The sequence below is a fragment of the Mus musculus genome, chromosome 14 (assembly GCF_000001635.26).
Source record: "Mus musculus strain C57BL/6J chromosome 14, GRCm38.p6 C57BL/6J".
NCBI classification, from domain to species: Eukaryota; Metazoa; Chordata; class Mammalia; order Rodentia; family Muridae; genus Mus; species Mus musculus.
The window spans coordinates 41,104,648-41,128,568 of NC_000080.6; the positions used below are offsets into that span (position 1 = coordinate 41,104,648).

General features: G+C 45.0%; 1 protein-coding gene across 2 annotated transcripts; it reads left to right on the top strand.

Annotated features, from left to right (window-relative positions):
• Positions 1 to 364: 364 nt before the first annotated feature.
• On the top strand, positions 365 to 19,781 carry Mat1a (methionine adenosyltransferase I, alpha). 2 transcript variants are annotated; one of them, XM_006518450.3, is made up of 10 exons: positions 365 to 613; positions 865 to 1,037; positions 4,764 to 4,841; positions 6,387 to 6,509; positions 9,570 to 9,682; positions 10,076 to 10,219; positions 15,353 to 15,571; positions 16,643 to 16,825; positions 17,133 to 17,266; positions 17,856 to 19,775. In XM_006518450.3, the coding sequence occupies exons 2-10, from the start codon at positions 944 to 946 to the stop codon at positions 17,956 to 17,958; spliced, it is 1,191 nt and encodes a 396-aa protein (XP_006518513.1). In that variant the 5' UTR covers positions 365 to 613; positions 865 to 943; the 3' UTR covers positions 17,959 to 19,775. The 2 variants fall into 2 exon arrangements, with proteins under 2 accessions (XP_006518513.1, NP_598414.1); NM_133653.3 differs by having other exon boundaries at positions 386 to 613; positions 700 to 1,037; positions 17,856 to 19,781.
• Positions 19,782 to 23,921: the final 4,140 nt, after the last annotated feature.

Below are 23,921 nucleotides of genomic sequence, written 5' to 3' on the forward strand. Positions count from 1 at the left end.
GGGGGGGATACTAAACCGGAATACTAATTTGCACATAATGAATCTGTTTCTCAAAATTCCATTTTAAAAAATTAATAATCTTTGTGTCCTGGATCACCCACCAGCGCCACTACCAAACCTCTAGCTTGTTAATGTGTTTGCAGGTCTCTTAGAGATATTGACAGCTTAGGTGATTTCTTGTGTCAGGAAAAAAAAATGCGGGCGGCAAAGATTTCCCTCGAACTAAAGCGAATCTGTTGTGTAATGGTACAGCTGGTTCAGGGTACAGGTGCACTCTCTTGGCTCCTGTTCTGCGCTGAGGAGGTAGAGGGGGCGAGCCCAATCCAGAGCAGGTGTGGGGGTGGAGAGAAGCCTTCACAGCAGAGCCTCACTGTGTTGCAACCTTAGCCCATACCAAATCTCTGGGAGACTTTCTGGCTGCCCATGAGTAACTCCAGGCCCCCAGGTCTCCAGAGTGGGATGGTATCCCGGGAACCACTCAGAGATTAGCTAAGGAGCTGAAGGAAGTCCGAAAGGCACTTCCGGTCCGAGAGGCTAAACAGCCTTCCTAATCTCACTTAGACCACAGACTTGCCACTTGAGACATCAGAGCTGAAGGCTGAAATTCCTCAAGGTAAAAAGACCTCCCCCCTTCCAGGAAATGGACTCCTCCACTGTCCTTGCTTGATTATTCAGGCACTTTCACTTTTCCATATATAGGAGTCACCTGGGAGCAAGCTGCGACCAGCCTGGAGTGACACATCTGTATTCCATCCGCTATCTCCCTCTTTGCCCATCCTTACCCTGTCCTCATATGCTCATAGGCACTTAGGCAGAAGTCATCTCCTCGGGATTCTGCCAAAGATCTGCCTGTTGGGTTTGTAGGGGGAGGATAAGAAAAGAAAGAAAAGAAAAAGCTCTGAAGTTGTCACTTTGGAGAAGTGAAGTCGAAAAGTGTGGCACAATGAATGGACCTGTGGATGGCTTGTGTGACCATTCTCTAAGTGAAGAGGGAGCCTTCATGTTCACATCAGAATCTGTAGGAGAGGGGCATCCAGGTAAGTAGGTTGCCTTGAACTCAGGTAATCCTGCCATCCCCAGCCTGTGCCAGGAGTTACTTTTACTAGGTACCTTAAAAACAAGGTTCATCCATTGCTGTAGAGACTCTTTGCAGGAAGTGTGCTTTCTTTGCTGGTTGTAAAGGTGTCACCCATCTTGAAGACTAGGAGGATGGTTCTCAAATAGGAAAAAGTTTTGCATGTGAGCCATGCACAGGTTAGAAAGGAATAGCACTGCACTCTAATGGCTGCTGAGTCGGAGCTGCAGATGGCAAGGATCTCAGAGATGCTTTTCTGACACAGTATGAACTTCCTAAAGAGCAGTGCTTTTCAATGTGTGGGTCTTGACTCCTTGAGAGTCAAATAACCCCTTCTCAGGGGTCACCTAAGACCACCAGAAAACACTGTTTTGAATTGTTCATAACAGTAGCAAAATGACAGTTATGAAGTAGCATCAAAAATAACTTTGGTTGGGGGTTACTACAACATGAGGAACTGTATTAAAAGGTCACAGTATTAGGAAGCTTCAGAACCACTGCTATAGAGGAACATTCAAACATTGTTTTGGTTCTTGAAAGGGGGATGGATTGTGATGGAAAGCTACAGACAATTGTCAGTGACAGGACCCTGAGTAGGTAGTCACAAGTTCTGACTGTAGGACAGAGGTTGTCAAGCTGTATAGTACAGAGGCATCACATCACAAGGCTCAATGACGCCAAGGGCTGGGACTTACTCCCATCGTGTCCAATTTGGTAGGTCTTGATAGGTAGATGCTTAAGAATTCTAATTTATAACAGCTTTTAGGAGGTGCTGCTTCTGCTGGTATGGGAATACCACATTGAGAACAACTGATCTAGGAGAGCTCTGGGGTTGATAACCATTGTTCTAGGAGAAACCTGGATTTAGGCACACTGATTTGAGGATTTGAGAACTTATTCACATCCTTCTGGGCGATATGTTGTGTCACCAAGTGACTTGTCACCAAGTCTAATTTTCCTACCTTCCTTCTCTCTCCAAGAGATTAACTTTATACCTTGAAATTCGACTTTGTGTTTTTCAATTCACTACACCTGTGTGCCTTATTCCATGGTCCCCAACTGAAGGCAATCCAGGCCCTCTTCTTTCAGAAGCATTTTGTTATGTCTAGGACCATTTTTTTTTTTTTTATTGTTGCATCATAGGGCTTGGAGGCAAGATTTTCCTGGAGTCTGTTGGCTAGGAACCAGACATGCAGCTAAACATTCCACAATACTTGAGTGAGTCCCATAACCAAGAATTATTTGGCCCCAAATGTCAATAGTGCAGCTGTCCATCATAGGTACATCTCTGGTGTTTGTCTGGGCAGCTCCATTGTTTCTGATAGTCACCCATATGTTAGAAGAACATACTATGCCAAGAGAAAGTGAAGTCTTTTCAGTGGTTACTTGTCTCAAGTGTAGCCCGTTGTACCTAACAGCCATGTGTTTGGTGGACAGAGCAGGAAGACATCTGCTAACCCACTGACTATTTTGCTTCGTTAATGATAGCCTATCAATTTGTCTCATTCACCATTCACTTTCTACTGTAAATTAAGTGTCCAAGTTGGTTGGTTTCCTTGGAGGCTTGGTGACCTGTTTACCATTTCATGGCAAAATTCTCCCGTACTAGAAAGATAAAATGACTGTCTTAAGCCTATGAAGTAATAGAAACTTTGAAATCCTGAGCAGACTTCTCAGAAAGAAATTCTTCCAGGGATTGATGTAGCTCAGCAGTACAGATAGAGTTTGCCTGCCAGCCTATGCAAGTCCTTGTATTTAGTGGCTTCACTCCTGGATGGGAAAAAAAAAAAGATTTGAATTGTAATCACAGCACTTGGAAGCTGGAGACAGGGGAGTTAAGACATCAAGATTACCCTTGACTGTAGAGCAAGCTCAAGGCAAACTTCATTGTGTGAATCTCAAAAATCCCAGATGGGAGGGGGAGCGAGGAGAGAGAGCAAGGTCTCTTAGGGATTGAGGAATTATCAAGCATCTATCTTCATGACCTTGCTAATTTTTCCCTTTACCTGTATTTCCCAACATAGTGGCACCTTATGTGAGCTGGACATAGTAATAGTAGTAATAATAATAATAATAATAATAATAATAATAATAAATAATAATAATTCCTTTACATGAATGGGATTTCTGGATATCTGTCAGTAGTTAACTTATGAATAGCTTATAGACACTCTGACAGGTCAATATTGACCACCATATAACTTATTTTAGAATGTCAGGCGGCCTTTACTGATATGACTGGCAGAGGATGTGGACTCACACCTTCCCAGATTTAAAATGAGCATCTACCACTGGCAGAAGGATGGATAGAAAAACTCCATCATTTATTTCAAATTAGAGAGTTGACATTTAATGGCAAGTTAATCAATATCTTAATATCTATATTTGATAGCTAAACTCCTTGACTCAGGATCTGAATGCTCAGAGATGATCTCCATGGGCCATAGAGATGCTCAGTGTTAAGGGCACTCACTGCTTTTGCAGAAGACGGGTTTGATTTGAGCATCCACTCCAGCTCCAGAGGACCAACATCTGCTTCTAGATCCCATGGTTATCTGTTCCCACATGTCTGCATTCTCCCATACAGATTACACATGCACATATACACAAGTAAAAAGAAATCATAAAAAAACACTCTTAAAGAGGAGACTCTCTGGACATTTTAAACATTAAGTGAAAGACAATATTTCTTAAATAGGAGGCTCTTTTATCTCTTAATTTGTTAGTAGTGTTTAACGGCAACGCTGAGTGAATTTGTGCACAATGTAACTTGGTGATCTACATGTTAGAACCTTACTTCCCGGCTCTTGCTGCATCTTTGTCAGTCTCATCTTAGCCCAGCTTTCAGGACACACGTCTGACTTGCAGGAGCTGAATGAACAGAGGGAGGATCTGAGAGCTTCTTATGGTAGTGTTCTCATGAACAGTGGTGTCTATGGGTTCTCTTGTGGAGGGAACCATGGTTGATGCCATCTACCTGGGTTTGTGTTTTGTACCTTTTAGTTTGCATCTATAGAGCCTTCAATATGGCATTTGTCTGGTCACTTAGTGACCAGATTTTACTGATTTTATGAAGGATGTTAGACTATAGCCATAATTTTTCTGAATGTTAGCACTAGGGAATAGGGTTGGGAAATGAAAGACTTCTTTAGTATAATGTGATTGTGAGTTGCTTGGACTCTTAGAAGAGCTGGCTTTGAAATGTATTTTCCTTTTAAGGGATTCTATGAGTTCATGCAATACCTGCCATCCAAAATGAGGGAAGAATTAGAAGAAATTAAGAATTCAAATACTCATGCAGGCAACTCCAGTCAAACTCAGTGGCTCACCTAAACAAAGCAGCAAAATAGAGGGGGGACCTAAAGAAAAAGCTCAAAAGGAATGGAGGGAAATAAGAGAGGGTAATGGGGATTGGTTATGAGCAACATATATTGTACATATATACATATGTATATGCATATATATATACATATATATATGAAACTGTCAAAGAATAGGGAAAATTAAAAATCTATAAAAGGATTTATTAGACAAAACAATTCTCATTTTTGATATGTAAGAGAATATCCTTTTTATTTTTGATAGATAGGTTTGATAAGCTGACTCATAAGGTGTCTTTTTTAGAATTTAAGTTTGCCATGCTTAGCAATTATGTTACTTGTTACATTCAGTGTTTGTTCTTATCCAGATAAGATCTGTGACCAGATTAGTGATGCGGTGCTGGATGCTCACCTCAAGCAAGACCCCAATGCCAAGGTGGCCTGTGGTAAGAGACAAGTTCCCTTTTTTTTTTTTTTGCTGGAGACCTAAGTATGCTGGACAAAGAAGTTCATGGTGCACATAGATCATAGAGTCATATTCAAGTCCAAAGTCAATGTCCTCCTGTCTACAGGAGAGGTCTTCTTAAAGTGACTTTCTTATGTTGTATAAGGGCAGAAAACATTTCTAATGATGAAACAGATTCATCACCTAGAAGTTGATGTAAGATGTCACCAGAACTAGCAGAGGACTAGGGGGGAACATGGTCTCCTTAGCAAAGGTTTCACTGGGAGTCGGTGGACTTTCTAAATTCTTAGATGAATCCTTCCGAGAAAGTGAAGAGCTGAAATGCTTGAGGCTGGCTAGAAACTCAGTTGATGACTATGTATATCTAGCTACTTTGATTTTCTTTCCTTGTTTGTGGTATGCCTCATATGTTAAATTAATTTATGCATCCCATTTACCAGCAACAAAGAACAGCAGTTTCATTAACTATTCACACCCAAACCAACAGCTTTTCAAAGGGCCATCAGTGTTGAATAAAGCACTGAAGCCCTTGTCCACCCATGCCATCCACCTGTGGTCTCTGGGGGTCCATATAGGCCAAATATCTTTACTGTTGTTTGCAAGATAAGTTTTCCAGCATCAAATCTTTGTCTGATAGAAGGCTTTGTCACACAACATAGTCCTTGACTTCAGAGTGTGGAAGGTCCATGTCCAATCTCTGACCTTACAGATGGGAAGACAGTGCTGGTTGCACCTGGCTCTTTGCCATACCTTATGGTGCAGGAGACCCCAGTGTGGAGACCAGTATGCACTGTCACTGTCTGTGATGTATACTGTCCTCTGTGAAGACCCTCCCTTCCTTCTCTACAAGCATCTCAGCCCGTATGTCAGGTCCTTGTTTTACTCTGAGAGTAGATATCACCCTGATAGCATTGAAACAAACAGTGGCATTTTCTGTAAGATTTTGGCATTGTATCCACACTAGATTCTTAGCTAGGGCTCTTGCTCCTGTTTTTAAAGATTCCATGAGAGCCTCTGGCAGTAGATAGTTATGGGATTCCAGTTCTTACAGAAAAATTCCTTTTGAGAAAGTGGTCTGATTTGATCCTTGGGTTAGGATACACATGTTCTAGCATCATGGTCTCTGTGTATGTGTGTATGTGTGTGTGTGTGTGTGTGTGTGTGTGTGTGTGTGTGTGTGTTGAGAGATGTTGTGTCATATGCATTCATCCTGTTGATTAATTCATGAAAGCTACATGACTGGAGACAGGTTAAGTAGGTTGTCCAAGATAACAGAATCAGTAAGTACTTTGCACAAAACTCAAATACAACTCATCCTTTTCAAAGCTTCATTCTACTACCAACACTTGCACATACTCAGTAATTAGTGCTGGAGTTGCTCTTTTTGTTGGCACAGCTATTCTTTCTTAGAAACTATTCTTCACTGAAGCCACTAATGAATCGTTCTATCTCCACTTTGATAGGTCTAGACACTTGAGCTTCTGTCAGCTGCCCATGACTACTACCTACCTTCCTTTTCTTACAGAGACAGTGTGCAAGACAGGTATGGTGCTACTGTGTGGGGAGATCACCTCAGTGGCCATGGTTGATTACCAGCGGGTGGTGAGAGACACCATCAAGCACATTGGCTATGACGACTCTGCCAAGGGTGAGGATGAGTTTGCTGGGTCTGTGTGCATGTAGGTCTCTGCTGTGTCCATTTTCCATACGGAGTCAAATCTGATCCTTCAGTTTTACAGTACAAATTCCATCTGGAGAGTAAACATTCCTAGAGCAAGGTCTGGCTGCCTTCTATAGAGGACTACAGCGGGAGGGGCCAGCGTGTATCTGTTCATTACTGACAAGTCTCTTTTAAGGTCCTGCTTTCCCTGTGCTGGCAGAAGCTTTGAATGAAGCTCGTAATGAAGGGGGTATCCCTTTAGTGACCACAAGCTCTGTGCCAAGCACAGGTGCTAGTGTCTACTTATGTCATCTGACTTCATCATTCCAGAATACCCTGGACTGTTTCTTATGCAAATGAGGATATCCTGGCTTAGAGTATAACTACCGTGAAACAACACCAGGGTGGGTGTTCCTGTACTTTCCACTGAGCTGTACTGCATTTTACTATAGATACAGAAAATGAGGCCTCATTTTCAAGCACCTGGGCCTAATTACAGGTGAAGGAGACTGGGAAGTCCAGGTTAGCACCCATGCCAGGTGGTTAAGGAGCTGAGGGCCGGGAAAGAGGTTCAGGCCAGGCAAGGAAGTAAGGGGACCAGGAAGCACCAAGTGGCACAAGGATAACTGAGGACTTCCCTGCAGATGCCACTGCTTATATCTGGGCATGGCAGGAAGCAACCAAGCCTGGGGGTATATCAGATGACCCAGGGCATGGCACTTGCTGCAAAGACATTTTGGTGGAGCTTCCATTTGCCCATTATTCACACCAGTTTCCTGGAAAGGGCTCAGACCTGACTTCTTCAAGGTTCTACTATAGCTTCTAGCAATAGATATTCATATAATTTCAGTTTTTATTTCTCAGATTTATTTATTTAAAAAATTCCCTCTGAGTCTAGGTTGAACTCTGAGCCTCAGTTTCCAGAGCTCACTGTGAGAGATGTGTTGACCTAGAGCAATCATGAGAAAGACCACTTCTTGCAGTGTGGGAATGTTCTAGAGTGCCTGGGAAAAGAAACAGTATATGCAAATTAATCTTCCCACTTAAGATGTGTGGCCTTCAATAAGTGCTTACTGACAGAAGCCTGTTATAGCTATCTTCAGAGAGGCTCTACCTGTGCCTGACAAATAAAGAGGTGTATCCTCACTGCCATCCATTGGACTGAGCACAGTGTCCCCAATAAAGGAGCTAGAGAAAGGACCCAAGGAGCTGAAAGGGTTTGCAGCCTCATAGGAGGAACAACAATATGAACTAACCAGTAACACCAGAGCTCCCAGGGACTAAACCACCAATCAAAGAGCACATGTGGTGGGACTTATGTCTCTAGCTGCATATGTAGCAGAGGATGGCCTAGTTGGTCATCAATGTGAGGAGAGGCCCTTGGTCCTGTGAAGGCTCTATGACCCAATGTAGGGGAATGCCAGGGCCAGGAAGCGGGAGTGGGTGGGTTGGTGAGCAGGGGGACGGGGGAGTAGGGGGTTTTCGGAGGGGAAACTGGGAAAGGGGACAACATTTGAAATATTAATAAAGTAAATATCTAATTAAAAAAGATTTGTGGCCTTTGTAGAAGAAACCCATCATCCTGAAAAATGGCGTTTTGGAATGTTACCATGCATAGCCTCTCCTTGGTATACTCTGAGACTTCAATTTATTTATGTGCATCTATATCTTACTCAATACCATGCCTTCCATTAGGTTACAAAGAAAATTTCCATAAGGCAATGTTCTTTAGAAAGGGCTAAGTGACAGCCCGACTATGGCAAAATTGAACTCAGCATTGGGAAGAGGTATTATTTCGACTCAATGCTTAATATACAGAGCAGAGTCCTTTGGCACCTCTCTAAAGATTATTCATTGATTTCTACATCCAAAACATTTACTGGGGAATGGTGGGGGTGAGGGAAAGGCAAAGAGCAAAGAAAACCACGTGCATGGGTAGAGGGACTGCTTGGCCTCATATGACCAGCTCTGAGGTGTTCTGTGCGAATCTCTTTTTATCTTATGCAATATGGGAGTAGAATTGCATGGGTAAATGTCCAAGGACACTAACTGGGAGCTGGTCAAGTTTGGGTGTTGGGGGAGGATCCAGAGGAGGAACATTCCATCCAGAGAGACCTCGGGGAGGTGGAAAAGTGCATAATGCTTAAGGCTAGACCTAAGTTTGTTGTCTAAAGGAGTTCTGGCTCCCTGACAGGGGTGGCTGTTAGTGAGGCTTTCTTGAGATATCACACAGCATGCAGAGGTGCACCTCAACTCTGTATTGCAGTTTTGCAGATGGGGACTTGGTTCCAGAGTTGTAGCTTTGACAAAGGACCCCAGCTCTAGGAGTCTCTCTCGATGGTTCAAATACATGATACTTATTATTCACCATGTGTGTAAATAATAAATATATACACACATATATACACACATATATGGGTAAGGTATATAGTTGGGCCTCTAAATGACAAGATTCGAAAGACCCTTGATTTTCAATCACTGCAGTGATATTCTCTTCTCCCTCCTTCCCTCCCCTGCCATCCCTCCATCCATCTCCCTTTCTCTTTCTTTTCCTTTCTCTCAGACCCGGTTCAAAGTAGTCCAGACTAGCCAAGATGGCCTCCTGCCTTCACTTCAGAAGTGCTGGGGTTACAAGCAGGCACCATGCCTTGCTAGTGCTTTGATTTTTTCAAGTGGGGTTCTGGAGGGTTCTCTGGGATACCCACCATATGTTGCTTACCTGCTCATCAGTCAGAATGTCCTTGATGCTGTCAGGTTTGTAACGTTGTTGTGGGTTGTCACAGTTCTGTGTAAGATATACTTTTTTTTTTTTAACCAAGGTGTAATTGAATACAGTAAAATATATCATGGAGAATCTTCTCTTTTGAAAGAGTTCTACATGATCATGGAGGCAAATATCAGGTCTTTCAACATCACAGTCCTCACCTCAACTGTGAACCAGAGGCTACCACCCCTAACAATAAATGCCACACCAGTGACTGAGAAGTTCACCAAGAAACTTATAGTCCTGTCTTGACACATGTCCCCACTCGGCTTACTTCTGCCCAGGCTTTGACTTCAAGACTTGCAATGTGCTAGTGGCTCTGGAGCAACAGTCCCCAGATATTGCCCAATGTGTCCACCTAGACAGAAATGAAGAGGATGTTGGTGCAGGAGATCAGGTATGTCAGCTGTGTGAGGGGTGGACCAGTGTGGTGTGTTTGGACAGAGCTATGATCCATAAGGGGAATCCTGCTGAGCTAATTACACTCTTGGGTGGTCTCATCACTCTAGAAACCTGGGGAAGATCATGCCTACAGTAAGTTGAGCACTGCTACCCGGCATCAATGTCAGGATGTGTGGTAGAAACCCATGATTGCTGATGACAGATGTAGACTTGTCTCCTCCTTCCAGAGTGTTGGGGGTCAGAGGCACTGTCTTCTCCTTCTAAAATGCTAAATGCAGCAGTGTTTTGTGTATGAGAGAGATACTGCATAACTGTTGAAGTACCAAAAGAAATATGTGATTTGGAGAATAGTGCTGCCCTGAGTTCTAAGGCAGCTGTCCTTCCTCAGGGTCTGATGTTTGGCTATGCTACTGATGAGACCGAGGAATGCATGCCCCTTACCATCGTGCTCGCTCACAAACTCAACACCCGGATAGCAGATCTGAGGCGCTCTGGTGTCCTTCCCTGGCTGAGACCTGATTCTAAGACTCAGGTGAGCTGTTTCCATCACCCCCGCAGACCTCCCTACTAAATTATACCAAATCATTTTGGTTCTGGGCACATTTTTCCCAAGTAATACATATTTATTGTCACCTGCCAAAATGCTTTTAAAATACCTATATTTTAATTCATTCTTTGACAACACACACATCCACCCCACATGCTTGGTTATATGACATGTTATACACACACACACACACACAACCACACATATACATGCACACGCACACACATCCCACATGCTTGGTTACATGCCCTGTTACACACACACACAGGCACAACCCCCCACATACTCAGTTATATGCTGTTATACACACACATACACACACACATGAACATATGCACATTCAACCCCTCATGCTTGGTTATATGCCCTGTGAGCCCTCCCTTTTCTCCCTCCCACTTCCATCAAGCCCTCCTTTTCTCTAAGCAGTCCTCCCTCCCCCTTTTATGTGTTTCTTTGTGTGGATAACCTGCTGCATTTAATTATAGTTGGTTGCATGAACACAGCTAAGGGGTTACTTATTTGAATAAAGGTAACTGACTATTTCTTGCCTACAGTTCCTCAGGGAGAGTGGGATGTTATGAGCCTCTCTCCTACCCACAATGACACACGGATGGGCCCAACCTTGTTTGCAGGTAGTATGCAGATAGCCAAAGCGCCTGTGGATTTATGGATGCAGTGCCATGTTAGATCCAGAAGACACCATTTCACAACCCTCTTTCCTGACTTCTGGCTCTGCTTGTATTCTTTCCACCCTCTTTTCCATCTTGTTCCCTGAATGTTCAAAGGAGATGGGAACATTCCATTTAGGAATAGACATTCAACGATCCCTTTTCCTCGGCACTTTGATCAGCTGTGAGTCTCTGTGTTGTCAGCACCTACTACAAAGAGGATCTTCTCCAACCAAGGTCAACACGTTAGCAATTTGGCGGTATAAATGTAAATATTTAGATGGCAGCTTCATATTGTGTCTGTTTAGTAAAGCAACAGGAATAGGTTCCTCACTAGGGCTTATGCTCTCCCCAGCCATGGGGTTTTCCATGCCAGATATGCATTTCCTCTTGCGGAGGGAGCCTCCAATCTAATTAGAAAGTGTTTGATTACACTTTAGTCATGCTATTTTTAAGATGAAAATATTCTACTTAGGTACCCAAAGCATTATCCATTTTGAAAGGAATCACTTACTTGAAAACTCTTTCAGGCTACACACATTTCCCATCCTGACCCTCATCAAAATTTATTATAAAACTATTCAAAAAATCAGACAGGCTTAAAAAATTATTCTATTTTTATTTTGTTAGCATATGTGGTCTTTGGTGGTAACTTAATACCTGCCACAGTTTTACTACCTCACCAGTTCCTGACATGGTGGCTCCTGCCTTTATGAGCACACAGCTTTCCCACCATGAGCAGGCTGTATCTCTAGGACCCCTTTCCTTGTCTTTACCCTTCATGTGTCCCATTCCAGCTCTGTGGGCCTTGACCTCCCTCCTTCCCATCATGATGAAATCCCTTTCTCTTTGAAGGACAGTGGTGATGCAAACATTAGCACAGGTGGAGGCAGGCTCCCTACCACTCTTCAGTCGTCTGATGGCCTTTGGCCAATGGCTGCCTGCCCTGGCTCCTCTTCTGTGTTCTAAAGTATGATGTCCCAAGGTCTTGACACATCATCCCCTACATGTTATCTCTATCTCTTCACTCACTTGGCTCCTGAATCTTCCAACCTTGGTCCCTCCACATCATCAGCCCCATTTCTCACTCACTTTACAGGCTCAGAGGCCGACAGCCTACGCTATGCTGCTCACTATCATCTCTTACTCGGCACAGGACTAGGTGGAGCACAACACATTCCCCAGGCCAGCTTTGTGCCATCTGTCTCCATGGTACTAGTGTCTCGTATTTCTCCAGAAAGAGTATTCCTCTCATTGCAGCCCAACCTTTCCTGGATTGGTCCCTACATCATCCAAGCCAGCAACAGTACCCTATGCCCCTAAAAGGTTCTCCCTGCTTGAGAACTGCAGTTAATTTTTTGTGATCTTCTCCACCTTTTCAGAATTTTCTCTAGGATTTTACTTCTTGTGAGAGGAGGGCAGAATTCACTTGTCATTCCAGAATTCAGAATTGCATATTATTCCACCATAACTTTCCTCTGCCAGCCCTTTTCACAGAGTCTCCAATTCACCAGCATTACCCCATTCAATTTATCCTTGGTTCATAGGGCTTATACACCATCCTTTATTGTATCTGTGTTTTTTCTTTGGGGACAGCAATGCCTATGTCTGAATGCTACTTGTGGCCCCTCATACCAGACTGTTCTCTCTCTTTCCCCCTCCTCCCCTCTTCCATCCCCTCCCTTCTCTCCCCCAACCCCCATACTTGTGATTGATATAGATGCTTTTATGGCCCAATATAGTGCATGTAGCTATGTCTTGTTATTCTAGTCTATGTCATTCTACTAAGATGTATCCTTCTTTCTGGGCAGAAGTATCACACTGGCTCCACTTGGGGCAACTGTGTGTGCTTATGGTCCTAATAGAACATTTTCTTAGAGATTCCTGTGCTTGTGCTATTTTTATGACTTTCAAGGTAGAGTTGGGGCCACCAGCATCTCTCAGGTATTGCCGGAGGTTATGGGACAGAAGAGCTAACATGTAGACTGCTGTGGTACCAAAAGAAAGGGCTTAGAAATGTGGAGTTCCACAGAAAAGACAACCCCAGAATAGGGGTGAGTAGAAGACAATGGGCACCCTGAAGTTTCCTTTTCCTCTGGTAAGAGAGGAACAGAAGGAATGCTTTGAGCTACAGTAAGAAAGACCTTGTTCATTTCCCCTGTACAAGAAAGAGGTTTCCAAGTCTTAGGAGCTCTGAGGGAAATAGGAAGTCTAATGGGATGCCCTTTTCTGAGAAGATGCATTGAGTCTCCATAAGATGCAGTAGATATGCCTGTCACAGGGGGCCAGGAGACACTGGATAGTTGAGCTGCCTCCTAGGTCTGCCTCTATGCAGGGAGTACTATCCAGGACAGTAGCTGGCCTCTTCCTCCACAGGCTCTTTGTAAAGGATTTCCATTGTCACCTGTGTTGACTGTGACCAGGATGAGTCTTTCCACCTGAACAAATTGCTGCTGCTGATACTGAGAATCAGGGCTGGCAGTCCAGTGGCTATTTTTGTACCAGGTCAGAGCTCTGTTTTCCATAGTGTGTTTTTCCCCGTATCTGCTGACATGATGAGATAAGAGCAGAGCTCGGGCCTTTGCTCTGCCAACCCGTTCCAGGAGTTCTGCAAAGATGCAGCCTGGTATTTGCCCAGTAGGGATGGGACATCAGGTCTCAGTGAAAAACAGCTAGATTGGGAAATTGCCTCAAGACTGAACCTCCTCCCAAGGCTATATGAGATAACTTTGATCCTAGAGCCTGATAAAGGTCTCCTCCCTTGGGAGTCCCCATCCCTATTCTACCTCCCCCTTGTGCAGTCCTATGAGAGGATAATTCCCATGGAGGATTTAATGGGTAGTCCTCAATGATTGTGTACCTTCCAATCTCAGATGATAGGTGGCCAGAGCTCTTTTTGTCTCTCCCCCTGGATGTCTCTCTGTTGCTTTTTGGACCAGCAGGACACAGAGCAGAATTCCGATATGTACCCCATTGGCTATACTTAATCTTAGCTGAAAGATTCAAAAGTGTCAGGTGACTTTGGATGGCTGTCTAAGGCACCTTGGCCAAGCAGAGACCATATTTCAGCACAACCTCATCAAGGGACTGATTGCTGCAAGGTCCTATCTGGGCCCTAGGATAAAAAATTATTCTATGCCACCCCTGCTTAGGTTTTTGGTATATTATAGGCATACTGCTGCAAGCATCTCATGACCCTCAGCTGTGCAGATACTGCTCTGATAGGTACATATTGTCTCAGGTAGCATGGGCCCTGTCATCCAACAGATGGTTCATGGTCTTAAGTGGCAACTTTCTGCTAAACAGAGCCTTGGCTATAAATCTGTGTGTCAGCTCTTGTGTGTGATCTTGACCAAAATGTTTGAATGGGCAACAAAGGTGACCCATTCATGCCATGGCTTCTACCTGCAAAGCTTGTTCACCCATTGCATTTTTCTTGACCTCCTCATCTGCTGACCTCCCACCAAGCCTTCCACTTTGCAAACTCAAGGGGACCTATCTGCTTTTCCTTGCTATCTGAGATATCATGTGTCTGTGCCCAGTGATATGTCATTAGAGGACAGAGTCTCTACAGAGCATTTTGTCTGTGCTACAATGAGAGTGACAAGCTTTGGTTCAGCTTGAGCAAGGTCTGGATCTTGGACTCCTCACAAAATGACAAGTTCTGATCTCTTGGTTTATGTCATTTGTAAAGTGTAGGTGGACATGACACCTCCCTCACTGTGATATCTTAGATCTTAATCTATATGATGGGAACCGAACTGGACATGATGGAAGTGAATGTTTGAGGGGTCTCCATGGCTTGCCCTGACAGGACCTTATAATCAGGATCCTGACTCCTACCCAAGTATGCTCCACTTGTCCTTCTTTTGGTGAAACACCAAGACAATGGGGATTCAGAGCTTTCTGCCCTTTTAGCTTAACAGTCCTGACTAGAGCCTCTTTCACCTGTCCATACAGCTGTCAAACTCTCCTGGTCCCAATGTACTTCCAGGATCCTTTACTGAGGAGAGAGGGCCACTTGCCAGGCTCTTTCTCTCTGTCTCAGAGGCTCTATATGCCAACAAATACAGTCGTGGCTAAAGATCCTTTTTGGTTCTTCACATTCTAGGACCAAGATACCCTTGTCTCTGCCAATGAATTCCTGTGTTCACTAATAGAAATGGGAGAAGTCCATGGGAAGTGTCCAGAGAGGGTCATTAGCACTAGCAGTCTCTTATTATCACAGTTGAAAGACAGTGCCCCATATGTGTGCCTTATGCTGTCATCACAGTATAGAGCAAATTACTAAATATAAGCATGTGCCATCTTCAGTCTCCAAAGAACCTTTAGAGACAAAGGGACTCTCTGGATCCCTTGGGAACTCAGGCTGCCTCCTGGAGACCTGTGCCTGACAGCCATGTGCCCTCAGCTCAGGCCTGGGCCTCACAGGATCTCCTTTGATGGACAGGTAACAGTTCAGTACATGCAGGATAATGGTGCAGTCATCCCTGTGCGCATCCACACCATCGTCATCTCTGTGCAACACAATGAAGACATCACACTGGAGGCCATGCAAGAGGCCCTGAAAGAGCAGGTGATCAAAGCTGTGGTGCCAGCCAAGTACCTGGATGAAGATACTGTTTACCACCTGCAGCCAAGTGGGCGGTTTGTTATTGGAGGCCCCCAGGTGCGTATTTATCTCTAGATAAGGCCCTGTTTCTGGGCCTTGATACCTGGACTGCTCATGTCCCAGAGTACACAGATGACAAGATGTAGTTCTGAGGATCTCAGTAGTGTCTGCCCATGAATTAAAGGTGCTCAGTGAACTTTGGCCTACATTGAAGACACTCTGTATATCTGTCAATATGGAAAAAGGGGTACATGATCAGAGGAGTTTCCCACTTAATGCTGTCAAGCCCTCCCACCTAGCCATTCCAAATGCCACCATGCCTGCCCATAGCCACCGTCATTTCTCCCTACTTGGTCAGGCACTCACTCATCTCTGTAGTGCTTGTTCATGGCTACTTTCTCAGGCATTACTTGCTGGAACTTTGCTATGGGGGTCTCCAGCTATTGTTGCAAGGACAGCAGAGGTGAGTTTTATAGAAGATACAGCTCTTACCCCATTCTCCTATATGTACACAGACCAGAGGGGGTAGAGATTAGCAGAACTGAGGGTATTATCACAAGGTTGAACCCCCAAAATAGGTCCTATGGTCAAATAGTGTTGGAATAAGGCAGAAGGTTAAGTTCCTTATTTTCCTGGAGGATGTCTCAAAGTCTAAATAGGTAACTGCAAAGTGTGACTTCTAAATAGAATTGAAGTAACTGGATTCTCTTCAAATTGCTAAATCTAGCTCCATTTAAAGGTGTTTCTTTCAAACTGCTGCTAAACAGAGCACACTTCATAAGTGAGCCACGTGGTGGCACTGGCCAGGATGACAGCCTGGGGTTGTATTTATTGCAGTACAATTCCTACTACAGGTGGATGGCTTCTTATGGTGGACTCAAAAGTGAAGGCATGGCCCCAGATGACCTCTGTCTCATCTCCTGACCTTTCTAGTAAGGCTTTGACAGGTTGCCTGATTTTCATAGCTGGTCAGTGCCAGGAAGGACGGAGATGAGAGAACTCACAGTTTCTGCCTGGTTCATGGGGGCCTTTGAGAGTGCTCACAGGAGACTCTCTGTCCTTTCTTCTGCCCAGTCTGCACTCAGTGTCAGTGCTTCTCATCTCTTGTCCGTTTGTCTCCCTCTGTAGGGGGATGCAGGTGTCACGGGCCGCAAGATTATTGTGGACACATACGGAGGCTGGGGTGCCCATGGTGGTGGTGCCTTCTCTGGAAAGGACTACACCAAGGTGGACCGCTCAGCAGCTTATGCTGCCCGCTGGGTGGCCAAGTCCCTGGTAAAGGCTGGGCTCTGCCGGAGAGTGCTTGTTCAGGTAGGTTGCCCCCACCTGTTGTGATCCTTTTTTCCTGTGCTTGCCAAAGGCTCCAGCCCAGCCTGGAGTAAGGAGATACTGGCCCAGTAGGAAAGCCTTTTTGTCACTGTTGCATCTCTGCATAAATTGCACTGGCGACTGTGGCTGGAGCCCTGGCAAACTAGGGAAAGAGAGAGCACACCTGAAGACAGGGGGCTGCTGGGCAGGAGAGGTAGGGATCCTATTGGCAGAAGAAGTTTGGGGCCTGCTGCCTCTGCTCTTTAAAGTCTGTGAGAGGCTCAGTCCCTGAGCCAGATCTTTCTTGAAGGTGTCCTATGCCATTGGTGTGGCAGAACCTCTGTCCATTTCCATCTTCACCTACGGGACCTCCAATAAGACTGAGCGGGAGCTGCTAGAGGTGGTGAACAAGAACTTTGACCTTCGGCCTGGTGTTATTGTCAGGTAAAAGGGCCATCATGTTGCTATTGCCTGGAACCTTCCCACTTCCACACTCAGGTGGACACCCAAACATAAAGGGCTCTTCAGACACTTACAACAGGAGGGTCCCAAATGCCTGGCCCCTCAGCACAGTGCCTGGAATCATAGATCAGTACATGCCCCCAACTTGGGGTGTCTGGTTTCCAGCAGAAGGAGGCCCAGTGGAGAGTAGCCATAATGAGTCCATCTTTGAGCAGCTGGAGCATCTCAGGCCAGATGTCTAGGAAGCCAGTAGGCAAGTCTATTCCTACATGCCATCATGGCATCCCTATTCTCTGGTTCTTGGCTGTGAGAGCACTGGCCTTGGCTAAACCAGTGGAGTAGAGTAGAGAAAGTTACCTCAGGTAAGAGTTCATACCCTGGTCTTGGTGTGTTAGTACTCAGCTGTCTCTGACCTTGGAGCTTTCACTTCTTAACCTGATCATGATAGCACTGTGTTGTAGATAGGGTACAGATGTATGTGTTTGTGGGAGAAAGCCTCTCCTAGGACCACCCCTAGTACTCACTACCATTTCCCATTGAAAAATGACCTTTGCCTCCCCTGACTATGCAGGGACTTGGATCTGAAAAAACCCATCTACCAGAAGACTGCGTGCTACGGCCATTTCGGGAGAAGCGAGTTTCCCTGGGAGGTCCCCAAGAAGCTTGTGTTTTAGAGCCGCTGGAAAGTTTAGCTCTGTCCCATACTCACCTCTTCAGGATCTCAACTCCCTGGTCTCCTAGCCTCTCCCAGAGTGCCCTCCTTGCCTTCTACCCTCAGGGCAAAGCCAGCTTCTTCTAATTTTCCCCTATCCAGCAATCTGCAAACATCTTATGAATGACATGACAGGTGGCTTTCTGGTGCTAGGTTATCATGTCTCCTTTTGAGGGTAGTCACTGTTCCCTGCCTGTCCCTCAGATGACAGCAATGCTAATTTTGTGTAAAAGTTACTCCTGTTTGACAGGAAGTCCTTCCCTCACTTCCTCCCATAGTCTGAACCTTACCAGGCCATCTCTTCCTCCATTCTAGATATGTACCCAGATGAATATATTGCACAGACCTCTGGCTTCCCCTTTACATCTGCAGCCAGAGATTCCGAGCCATTGCTATCTAAGGGTCCCTCTGAGACTAGGCATCTGCTACATAAAATATGGTCAATGTCTCCTGAGCATTTGCATCGTGTGAGGGACTGAGCTGTGTGTTCTTCATCTCAGCACAATAAGGTGTTGTCTTTATTATTATCCACAGTAACTGATGGAAAACTGAGGCTCAGAGAGTCTATGAAGCTCTGACAAGTTTCCATAGCCACATGTATCAGAGCCAAGAAATGGATCTAGGAGTTCTGACTCTAACCCTCACATTTGTATCCCAGACAAGATGTTGACCAGAGTGATGACAAGTGGATCGACTTGAGGCTATGGCTACTTATTTAAGGCCTGGGTCTCCTGAGAATTAGGAGATGAACCTAGTGGCTCTTTGTGAGCCCTGGACAGCGTTCCACAAAATCAAAATGGAGACATATAAGTGTCTCATTTGTTCTGGAAGAGGGTTTAAGGAAATCTGGGTATCTTGGCCTATCAAGCTGGGCTGGAGTCTCGAACTAAGAGGAAGTTTCATGGTCCTGGCCCCCAACACTGAAAGATAGGTGTGTGAGTTCTCTGGGCATGGGTTCTAATCATAGACAGCCACATGTGCTTCCCTCCTCACAGAGGAGAGGCAGCTGGTTGTTATAGCACAGACAACCGGCCTCTGAAAGGGGACCCTGCACCTTTTGAGGCTTTCTCCTTTCCTGGACGCTCATGCTTATGCAGGCTAAGTGTTCCAGGTAGAGGGACAGCCTCCAAGCAATCGACAAGTTGCCAAGATCTCATGAGAACTGGCTTTTACCAGGTAGCCTTTGAAAGACATGTCTGTCCAGCAGGGTTCTGGGAACCACATGTTTCTAAGTGTCCCATCATAATCAGTACCACATTCCCAACCTGTCCCTAGTTGGGCCCTTCTCACAGCATACTGCCTTCATAGCTCCCAAGAACATGGGTTCAGGAGGGGACCTGGCTCAGAGAAGGTTCTGGCTAGGAGAAGGGCTGGGCAGCTTCATCAAGAAGCAGATACCTTGCATCTGTGCCTTGACTGGGCAGAGATCCCAGCTTTCCCCTTTCCCCCAGCGTGAGGAAACAGCAGAGGGAAAAGCCTCATTGGCCAACAGATCCTGATGCTGTGTGTGACTTAGAAGCTTGAGTCTTTCCATAGGGTTCGGAGCTGCCTGGGAGCCAAGTTCCTCACAGCAGAAGGAAGGATGGGCGTGCGAAGGTTGAGTTCCTGTAACTTAAGCTTTATCAAAATAAAAATCCAGAATGGTATACTTGCTCTAACCCTGAGAGTAATGAGCCTCTTTCTTTCCTTTCAACATTTCCTAGGAAAGAAAGCCATTATTTGTTAATGTTACCTGATGATAGTATGGTGAATAAAATCTCAAGGAGCAACAACACTGTACTTGCAGTTTATGGTGTGTGTGTGTGTATGTCCAAGGGAGGGTACTGGGACACTGGGTATCCTACTCCATTATATTCTGCCATACTCCCTTAAGACAGTCTCTCACTCAACTGAGGGCTAGGTTGGTGGCCACCAAGCCCTAGGGAGCCTCCTGTCGTCATCCCTGACCTCCACTGTGCTGGAGTGACAGGGGTGCACATGACCATACCAAGATCTTTCAGATGAGTGCTAAGGATTTGAACTCAGGTTTTCATGCTTGTACAGCAGTGCTCTTCTTCCCTAAGTGATCTTTGCAGACCTACTACGCTTGGTTTTGTTTGCAAAACTTGAGCTGTTTCACTGTGAAGCACTTCTGACTCTTTCACCTGCAGAAAAGCTGGGTGCTATTTTCAGGATTACCCAAGCCCTGACCTGTATGGGACCTCCTCAACCTCTGTGAGCTAACACGCACTGACCCATTCCTGTACTGTCAGCGGGTTACTATATCCGCATCATGGCCTGTTAAGGTAGAGATTCTTACTAATTCTTCTTGTCAAGTCCTGGAGCTGTGTGGAAGCAAGTGTGGAGCTGGAACTCTTGAAATTTCCTAGGAGGAGATATTGAGGCAGGCATCAAATTTGGGACACATGCTTGAAGCAGGCTGAGGGCGGGGCAATATCACTTCTTAGTCCCATGACTTGGGTTTCCTGGTGTCTAACTAAGACCCAGACCTATTGCTGGGAGGAGAAGACAGAGAAAACACCTAATGACATCTGGTCTCAGGTCTTGGGTGTCGTTGGTTCTATATTCAGAGCAGCCACTCGTTCCTAATGTTCCTAAAGGTAGTAACTTCACAGAAAAGTGACCTTCAAGAATATCTGTGAGCAGCAAGACCCCCGTGAAACATCTGGGAATGCTTATTTGCAGGATGGAGGTTTATGAATGAAAAAAGGGAAAAACCATTACTAAAAGGAAGAAAGTGAAGGGCTCAAAATTCCAGCATGGTTAGGACAGGGGCTCATGAACGTCCACCAACCACCAAAGAGCTATTGGCAATGGTGATGCTGGGGACAGAAGAGTCAGTTTCCTTCAGGGATACAAGCCCTGAGAGGCTTTAGTAGATGGTCCTATATCTATGCACATACATGCATACTAAATGGACTCTGGGTTTTGTTTTATTTTTGTTGTTGTTAGTGTTTTGTATTGTTTCCCATGTGAAGTTGGGAAAAAATCGTGGTGGGGCATAGGGGCAAAAATGAAAGGGAGGAAAATGGGCAGATTTGGTCAAAATGCGTTACAGGCATGTTTGACATTCTCAGTAAAAGTAGAGGGGAAAGCTAGGAAGTTGGCTTTACAGTTAAGGTGCTTGCTGTGCTAGTGGCAATCATAAAGATTAGAATTCAGATCCCCATTATCCAGGTTAGTTTCAGGTGGGTGTGGCAGCTCACCTATTATTCCAGCACTCAGAATATGGAGGCAGAAATAGCCAAAAACCAGGTGGCTAGTTAGACAATACCAACAAAGTCTGGGCTCAATTGAGAGATCCTGTCTTAAGAAATAAGGATGAGAGTGAATATGGAAGATTCCCAATGTCAGTTTCCATGTGTGAGGATACACATGAGGACAGGCATATTCACATGCACACCATAAACAGACACACGCAGAAAGAAAGAAAGAGAATATACTTTTGAGCCTTGGAACACTCAAAGGTCAAGATCATAGCAAAATATGGATGCCTTTGTTTTCTATCAGTGTGATAAAACACCATGACCAAAGGCAACATGGTAAGAAAAGGGTTTATTTCAGCTTATAGTTTTAGTCCACCATAAAAGGAAGTCAGGGTAGAAACCTGGAGGAAGGAACTGAAGTCGTGGAGCAACACTGCTTACTGGCTTGTTCCTTATGGCTGGCTCAGCCCCCTGTCTTATACAATCCAGGATAGCCCAGAGTGACACCACCCCCATGAGCTGGTACTTCCCACGGCAATTATTTGTCAAGAAAATACCCAAAGGCTTACTTATAGGCAATCAAGAAAATACCCATAGGCGTGTCTATAGGCAGTCAGATAGAATCATTTTCCCAGTTGAGTTTCCCTCTCCCCCAGATGTGTCAAGTTGACAAAACAAAAACAAAAATAAACAAGCAAACAAATACAAAACAAAAAAGACAACCCAAATGGAGAAAATAAAACACCCCCCAAACAACAACAACAACAACCAAACAAGCAACACCATAGAAGAAGCAAAGCAAGTTGGGAGGGCACAGCTAGCATGGAAGAAGGAGCCCCAGTAGGTGGTTCATCATTGGAAGTCAAGGCTATGAGAACTACTACTTAAGAGTTCAGCGCGGCCCAAGAGTGTCTTACGGGGCCAAACATCTATTCTATGTGAGGTTCTGTGTAACTTTCCTGCAAATGTGTTGTGAATCATCAATAAATGTTTTTAGTTAAAAATATTGTGAAATGAAAGTATATTTTCTCTCAAATTGCATCCCACCACTTTTAGAAACTTATAGTATCTAATCAACTGTGCCCATTAAACTCATCCCCATTACAATGTTTTAGAACATACAAATCATTAGTTTTAACTATATGACACTGCTCATCTTTTTTAAATATGATGTGACTATCTGGGAGCAGCTGAGCCAGAGATGTTTAAAATGTGAGAACATTGTAAGATCCTGCTTTTAGGTGAAGAGAAGATGCTCTTCGTAGCTTCCATAATTTGACGCAATCCTGACTGGATTAGGTTGAGTCTGTAAAGTCCATGTGGATGGACTGATGGCTCAGAGGAGGCCTGCTGGTCTGGCTTCCGCAGGGTCATTTCCCTGTGGCTACCAGGATACTGGCTATGACAGGGCTGACCTCAGCTTCTCACGGAAGGAGGTAAGTAGTCTCGGAAGTTCCTCAGCCCTGCTTCGCCTCTTCAGGGCATCTGATTCACAAGAGCCTGCCTCAACACCACTACCATCCTTATAGTTTACATGCTGAGGATTTGGGGCAGCCTGTATCGAGTTTGTGATCTACAATTTCAGGATCAAGGCTGGGAAGTGAGTACTGTTGTGCTCAGTAGCTTGACTGAACCAACACTAAGCACGTCAGGGCTGTGTGCACCATGGACAAAAGAATGAGCAAGGGCAGTGCTTCCGTCTAATATGGTTCACAGTCTTGGGAAGTGAGGCCGGATCCACCCTGTAGGTTGAAAGGACCACTCTAACCCTGGCTCACAGCTTTGGTTATTGTGAACAGATCCTGCAGTGGAGTCTTCAGGAAAACCCAAATAGAGCTCCAGAGGCCCAGCAAGATGAGGTCTGATCCAGGCTTCACAACTTGCAGGCTGTATCATCTCTGGAAAGTCACACAACTCTACTGAGACTCAGTTTCCTCTTATGTTACAGGGAATAAAGACAGCTCCTGTTGTGAGGCTGCTGAGAGATGGATGGAGAAGACAAGAAGGGTCCACCCAGTACCCAATATGTCTCAGGCACGCCAGAGTGGATAATGGTTCCCATTAAGCTTCTCCAGGTTCCCAGCACTGCTCTGCCGGAAGGGCACCCGATAAAGGAAGACACACAAGAACAAAGATTTGGTCTCTTAGACCGGGTCAAGAGAATAGCAGAATCAGGAAAGGAATTCATTAGACAGCAAAGTAACCCCACCTCCTGCCCTGTCAGGCCTCCTGAGTCAAAGCAGTGTTCTGTAAATGTGGAACCTGAAGAGGAGGGCATATTCTGTTTAACATTTGTACAACCGTCTAGTTGGCTACTTTTTCCCATACAGCCAGCAGAGGGCAGAGCTGACTCACACAACACCCATGGAAAAGACCTCTTGAAAGTTCTGCTTATTCTAAGAGAGAGGATGAGCCCCTGTAATTGATTTCTTATGTTCCCTATCCGTCCACCCAGGGCTCTTGGAGGCCTTACTGTTCCTGTCCAATATAATGCTTCGTTTTCCTCCTTTGTTGAGAGAGTCCTTTATTAAAGAGTGGGACCAAACACAAAAATGCTATCCCGTGCAATGCCTGTAGCAACGATTTGCTAAGAACTATTTTACAAATGCAATAATTTATTTTGCAAATGCAATCACTAAAGCCTGTTGCAATGCTACTACAGTCAGTAAGTAACAGAGCTCAGTTAAGTGTGGAGGTGAATTCTGCAAGTGTGTGTTCT

Coding starts and splice junctions, on each gene's coding strand:
- Mat1a (XM_006518450.3), top strand. CDS start 944: ATGAATGGACCTGTGGATGGCTTGTGTGACCATTCTCTAAGTGAAGAG. Junction 9,683..10,075: donor ATGTTGGTGCAGGAGATCAG/GTATGTCAGCTG, acceptor GTCCTTCCTCAG/GGTCTGATGTTTGGCTATGC. Junction 16,826..17,132: donor GCCGGAGAGTGCTTGTTCAG/GTAGGTTGCCCC, acceptor TCTTTCTTGAAG/GTGTCCTATGCCATTGGTGT.